Here is a 6,623-nt window from a genome sequence, read left to right as displayed (position 1 = left end):
CGCTTAGCTAGGCCGGGAGCTGCGCCCCGCGCTGGACGCTCGGATTCCGCCCGCTGCCTGGACTCTGAGCACAATTGCGTTTCCTGCGGGTTATTTTTGGCGTGGGAACGCGGGGAGCACGGCGGTGAGAAAGGCCGAAGCTGCCAGCGCCGCTGACGGGCCCCTTCCTGTATTTTACACCTTTCTCGAATTCCGCTCCTTTGGAAAGGGAATAATGGCTTTGGGATGTTGTTCTGACACAGAGGAAAAGGATATTTCAGCAGCACAACAATTCTCACTTTGCAAAGGAAAAAGAAAAGCATTACCCGTCTCTGAGGGCAGAGCCCCTGAATGGGCACCAGAGGACCCCTTGCTCCCAGGGTCCTCAAAGGCCTGGAGAGATTTTCTTTTTCTTTTTTCTCCCCCCCGCCCCCCGCATTTTGACCTCTTTTCCTCTTTCCCCTGCCTATCTGCCTCCAGAACATTGGGCTATCTTAACATCCTTCTATTGTCCCCTTTTTGAATGGTATCAGGCCCTCTGCACACGCACACACAGCAGCTAAGCAGTGGGACACTTGGGTTCCTCTGGCCTGCGTTTGCTGGCAGGTGGGGTCATCTGGACAACTGGTTTGATCCAGCAGTTGCTGGCACTCTTGGGGACTGGCTGCCCTTCCTTGACCTGGCCCTCTGCCCCTTCAGAGGCCTTGCCACCAGACGCGCTCATCAGCAAGATCACCATCCAGGGCTCCCTAGCTGTGGGCCAGAACTGGTTACCGGATGAGCAGACCAGCCCTCTCACAAGGCTGCGCTACTCTTACCGGGTCATCTGCAGTGACAACTACTATGGGGACAGCTGCTCACGGCTATGCAAGAAGCGCAATGACCACTTCGGCCACTACGTGTGCCAGCCAGATGGCAGCCTGTCCTGCCTGCCCGGCTGGACTGGGGAGTACTGCGAACAGCGTAAGCAGCCAAGCTCCCACCTGCCTGGAGGGGGGTCCCCGGAACAAACACAGTGGCATCTTTTCGGCTGCAGCCTGCCTCCCTTGGAGAGCGGGTCTGTGCTGTCCACTAACTGGGCCTCAGTCACAGCTGGGGATGCTTAGGATGGGCTTGGACTCTGCCCTCCCTCTTCTCAGTGCTCCTGCCCATGGTGCTAAAGCCCACAAAGACCCCAGAATTGCATTCCATCCAGCCTGGATTCTCCTTCCCTGTGCCATCATTTCTCTTTAAGACATCCATGGCTCCTCTGGGAAGCCAGGAGTGGGAAGTGAGCCCAGGAGAGCTGGGGGGCACCCCCAGGGCCAGGAGAGGGAGAGTGGGACTTCAGAGTCATTGTCATCCCACCCTCACCCAGTGCCGCTTTCTCTCCTCAGCTGTCTGTCTTTCGGGCTGTCATGAACAGAATGGCTACTGCAGCAAGCCAGCAGAGTGCATGTGAGTAGTGGACAGGAAGCGGTGACGGGGGGAGCCGTCCCCTGTCCAGGCCCTCACCTCACCCTCAGCTTCTCTTTTGTTCTACAGCTGCCGCCCAGGCTGGCAGGGCCGCCTGTGCAACGAATGCATCCCCCACAACGGCTGTCGCCATGGCACCTGCAGCACCCCCTGGCAATGCACTTGTGATGAGGGGTGGGGAGGCCTATTCTGTGACCAAGGTGAGTCAGGGCAAAGAGAAGGGACGGAGAGCTGGGCAGGGGATGGGAACCAGAGTTGTCACCTGGACCCTTCCTACTCGATGACTGCTGAGTCGGCTTTCCCATTATCCTTCAAGGAGCTTGGGACTGTAAGGATCTTAACAACTAGCTTAGAACGAGATGGTGGGTCCTTCTTCCTTAGGTGCTGGGGAGGAAGGGTGGCTGGAGAAGCCAGGAGGGTGACAAGTTGGCAGCCTGAAGGTTGCACTCATAAATTCCAGCAAGGCCAGAGAGAGGGATGCCGGGCTCAGTTCCTCTTTCTACCTTGTAGTTACCTATTAACCCCCTAAGTGTTTGCTTACCTACCAGAGCTGTTTGAGCAGCTCTCCCCTAAACAGCTGTCTGGTGGGGTGTGCCCACTGGCTGCCCTGAGGCTGTGGGTGAGCTGGGCCTCTGGGCGGAGTGACATCTAACCGCCTTCTCGGTGGGGCAGAAACGGCCTCCCTTGTTTCCCCCAGTAGCACTTGCCAGGCAGCTGCCCAAGCCCACACTGTCTTCCTGGTGTTCAGAGGGCTGGTCACTCCTCTGGTTGCACTGGGGTCTGCCAGCCCCAATGATGGGGGAGGGGGCCTTTTTTCCTTCATCCTCATAGCCAGCTGCAGCACGTGCCTCCCATTTTCAGGGTCAAATGGGGTGGCTGCTGCCATGGAGACACCAGCACAGGCCTGGGTAGGGTGGGCAGGACGCTTGCCAGGATAGAAAGGACTTGCCTGGGCCCTGACTTGCTGGCAACAAGGGGCTTGGAATTCAGCCCCTGTATTCTTCGTGTGTGTGTGTGTGTGTCACTTTCTACCCCACTGCAATCCCCCCAAACACACACACACACACACACACACACACACACACACACACCTGGTTCCTGCCCTCTCTCTTTCCTCTCCCCACATTTGCTCCCAGGTGACACAGTCATATACTCATCTTATTCAAACAGAGCCCTTACAGTCCCTGTATTTGCTCTGTCTGGTTTTCCCTCCCTGTCCTTCCCAAATAAGAAAACAAATACTTATATTTCAAAACACCCTCGTAACGCATTTCGCTTTAAAAAACGCCTAGCAACCACTTATCGTGGCTCTCGCCTCCCCTCTACTCTTTCCACCTGTTAAAATTGTAGCCCGTTTCCAGGCTTACCTCAGCTGCCCCTCCTCCACGAGGCCTTTTCTGACTTCCTCCTCAACATGTGGTCTTGCTGTGCCTCCTCTTTTTACCTTTATTCTCCCCTGGCTGCAGTGCTTGTGAGCTTACCTTTGGGCAGTTAACTGTGTCCAACTGTGTTTTTTCAACTTTGATTGATGGTACGCCTCAGATGTGGTTCTAGGTGCTTCAATATACCCGATTTCACTGGGGGAAGAGGAAGGGTATTTGGGCCCAGAAGACTCTGAGTTGAACCCTATGGGCCAAACATGGACAGTGAACTTGCACCCCCAGGAGCCTGGAGGTTGGGACCACTCTTTGGCTCTGCTCAGCCGGTCGGTTCCTGTCTCCGCAGATCTCAACTACTGCACCCATCATTCCCCGTGCAAGAATGGGGCGACGTGCTCCAACAGTGGGCAGCGGAGCTATACCTGCACCTGTCGCCCAGGCTACACTGGCGTGGACTGTGAGCTGGAGCTCAGCGAGTGTGACAGCAACCCCTGTCGCAATGGAGGCAGCTGTAAGGTGAGGCCTAGGCCAACGCAGGAAGGCAGAGTTCTGGCCAGGCGACGCCCAGGCATCCCCTCCCCAGGCGGCCAGTGGATGTGCACCCGTGGGCAGGCATTGTGGGCAGGTGGGGCCTAGCCCCCCGCCAGGAATCCCTGCCCCCAAGGGTCTGACTTTGGCCCCTTTCTGCTCTCTTTCCAGGACCAGGAGGACAGCTACCGCTGCCTGTGTCCCCCGGGCTACTATGGCCTGCACTGCGAACACAGCACCTTGAGTTGTGCCGACTCTCCCTGCTTCAATGGGGGCTCCTGTCGGGAGCGCAACCAGGGGACCAGCTATGCCTGTGACTGTCCCCCCAACTTCACTGGCTCCAACTGCGAGAAGAAAGTGGACAGGTGTACCAGCAATCCGTGTGCCAATGGTGCGTCCTGTTGCCTTGCTAACCTGGTGGACTGGCCCTGGGGCCAAGAGAACTTTCTGGTGAGGGAGGGTCAAGAGAGGGGAGAGGCCTTGTCTGTCACTCTGGCCAGGCTGAGACGGATCCCCATCTGCTCCGGATGGTGAAGAGCTTGCTTGATCATCTGGGTGGCTTTGGAAGAGGAGCAGGTTAGCAGTGGGTGCAGGCCTTTGGAGATGGAGCAGTATGCACCCTGCCTGGCTTCCATTCCTATTCCCATGTCCTGACCTGGCTGGGGCAGCCTCTGACCGTCCCCAGGAAGTCCTGGGCTAGAGAGAGGGACCTTGGAGGCCTCGTGTCCCTCCTTGAAAGAGGCTAGCACGGTGAGGGCCCTGCTCCTGGAGGCCTCACCTCTCCCCACGGCTACAGTGAGCCTGGCACAGCATAAGGCGCATGGAATGTTCAGCATTTTGGGGGGCACCAAGCATGTTGGTTATCTTTGTCTCCTTGGCCTTCTGGTGACCCTCTGTGAGGCAGGCAGACAGCACCGTGCAGGAGAGAAGCCTTAGGAGCTGCAGAGGGATTGGAAGGGCTGAGATGGAATCTGCTCTCTGGCTAATCACTTAGTTAACTCCCTGGAGCCAGTTTCTTCATCACTGAATGGGAAAATATAGAACCCGTCCTCTGTCTTTCATGTTGTGAAGATTAAATGAAACAATAATAGATCTATCTGAGCATTTACGGTACACCAGGCATGTGCTCCTGCCTTCATGCATCACCTTACCTAACCTTCAGAGATCTCCTATAGAGGAGACAGCATTCTACTCCAATTTAACAAATGAGGAAATGAGGCTTAGAAATAAAATAAAGCAACGGGTGCCAAATCCCCAGCTAGAGAGAGACAGCTGAGATTCAAACCCAAGCATACCTGTTCGATTCTACTGTAAAGCTCTGTAAGATCCTGGTAGTTCTTATACACGAGCCCACTGAGGCGCAGAGGACCAGGCTCACCCTCAACTGCAGGTCTCCTGACTCTTTGTGCAGAGCTCTTTGTAGTGGGATCTGTGAATGCTGGCCGAGTTCCTGGATGACCTTGGTTCCCGGGATGGGGCACCCTCTGCACTGGGGGGGTGGGGGTGGGGGGTGGGTCCAAGGAGGTTGCTGACTTGTGGCCCATGTGTACCCACAGGGGGCCAGTGCCTGAACCGAGGTCCAAACCGCATGTGCCGCTGCCGTCCTGGATTCACAGGCGCCCACTGTGAAATCCACATCAGCGACTGTGCTCGCAGCCCTTGTGTCCACGGCGGCACTTGCCGCAGCCTGGAGAACGGGTTCGCGTGCACCTGCCCTGCTGGCTTCTCTGGCCGGCGCTGCGAGGTGCGGATGCCCACCGACGCCTGTGCCTCGGGACCCTGCTTCAACGGGGCCACCTGCTACGCCGGCCTCCCCCCGGACAACTTCGTCTGCAACTGCCCCTACGGCTTTGTGGGCAGCCGCTGCGAGTTCCCCATGAGCATGCCCCCCAGCTTCCCCTGGGTGGCCGTCTCCCTGGGCGTGGGACTGGTGGTGCTGCTGGTGCTACTGTGCATGGTGGCAGTGGCGGTGCGGCAGCTGCGGCTCAGGCGGCCCGACGACGGCAGCAGGGAGGCCATGAACAACCTGTCGGACTTCCAGAAGGACAACCTGATCCCCGCCGCCCAGCTCAAGAACACAAACCAGAAGAAGGAGCTGGAAGTGGACTGTGGCCTGGACAAGTCCAACTGTGGCAAACAACAGAACCACACATTGGACTATAATCTGGCCCCAGGACCCCTGGGGCGGGGGATCCTGCCCGGGAAGTATCCCCACAGTGACAAGAGCTTAGGGGAGAAGGCGCCACTGCGGATACACAGGTGAGCGGCACCCAGAGGCCCAGGGCTCACGGTACTGCCTGGGCTCCCCCAGGACAGGTGGGAGGCTAGCACCAGGCCCTTGACTGCTCTTAAGCCAACAGGGGCTCTTGCTGCTGATAGGAGGATGCTCCGACAAGATTTCTGCCAGGCTCCCTTTGTCCCTCCTTCCCATTCACTCATTCATTCATTCACAAATGTCAAGTGTCCACACTGTGTCACTTGTGACCCCCATCTTCCCACGGCATGGCTTGCCTCCGGTGGCAAACTGGCCTTTTCCAGGCCTGAGACCCTCTGGGAAGGTTGGGGTCCTGTGGCTCTCTTAAGGCCTGTAGCTAACTGCCCGCCAGGCTAGCACTGGGCATCCCTAGTCCCCGTGTCTTCTCCCAGAGTCACCTCTGCCAGTTCCCTTTGGCTTTCCGGGGTCCAGGTTAGTGCCCCACCTCCCTCCAGCCCTCTCTTCATCTCTCCCTCACCAGCCTGTCTTGTGTTCCCTCAGTGAAAGGCCAGAGTGTCGGATATCAGCGATATGCTCCCCCAGGGACTCCATGTACCAGTCTGTGTGCTTGATATCAGAAGAGAGGAACGAATGTGTCATTGCCACAGAGGTGAGTGCTAGGCTGTCCTTCCCTTCTAGCATGTTCCCTCCTGCCTTTAGGGGGTGAGAAAGTGGTCCAGTTACTCTTGACCTTAGGGGCCGCTCCTGAAGGGTGGGTCGGAACCCCTCCTTGGCAGGCTGGGTTCAGTGGCTCTCGGATCCCTGCTGGCCTCGTTGCCACAGAGGGTGTGAAACAGGAGCCGTGGTGGTGAGCCAGCCCCGTCTCTTCCTGCTGTGTTAGTGCTGGGCTGGGCGGCCATGGCACCCGGCCAGCTCCCAGGCGCTGCTTCCCAGCTGCTGGTGGGTGAGGGTGGTTGCCTTGTGCCCCTCCTGCCCCTGCTCACTGGCTTCCTTCACTGGCCCACCTCATGAGCACTGTCTTCCAGGCATGTGTATGTGTTGGGGCAGAAGAGTGGGAGGGCTTTCCC

At 57.7% G+C, this 6,623-nt stretch overlaps 1 protein-coding gene across 1 annotated transcript in view; it reads left to right on the top strand.

The window, feature by feature from the left end:
- The window catches only part of DLL4 (delta like canonical Notch ligand 4), a 9,404-nt gene that overhangs the window by 1,406 nt on the left and 1,375 nt on the right, over positions 1–6,623 (top strand). Inside the window, exons 4-10 of the mRNA XM_024732481.1 lie at positions 679–942; positions 1,356–1,416; positions 1,504–1,634; positions 3,160–3,329; positions 3,513–3,732; positions 4,898–5,600; positions 6,097–6,205. Of these exons, the coding sequence (XP_024588249.1) occupies positions 679–942; positions 1,356–1,416; positions 1,504–1,634; positions 3,160–3,329; positions 3,513–3,732; positions 4,898–5,600; positions 6,097–6,205 (1,658 nt within the window). The remainder of the gene's footprint in view (positions 1–678; positions 943–1,355; positions 1,417–1,503; positions 1,635–3,159; positions 3,330–3,512; positions 3,733–4,897; positions 5,601–6,096; positions 6,206–6,623) is intronic.

This window comes from Neophocaena asiaeorientalis, unplaced genomic scaffold (assembly GCF_003031525.2).
Source record: "Neophocaena asiaeorientalis asiaeorientalis breed wild unplaced genomic scaffold, Neophocaena_asiaeorientalis_V1.1 scaffold119, whole genome shotgun sequence".
In the NCBI taxonomy this organism is placed as follows: domain Eukaryota; kingdom Metazoa; phylum Chordata; class Mammalia; order Artiodactyla; family Phocoenidae; genus Neophocaena; species Neophocaena asiaeorientalis.
Note: the sequence above shows the minus strand (reverse complement) of the source record. Positions and strands in the feature narration are given on the sequence as shown.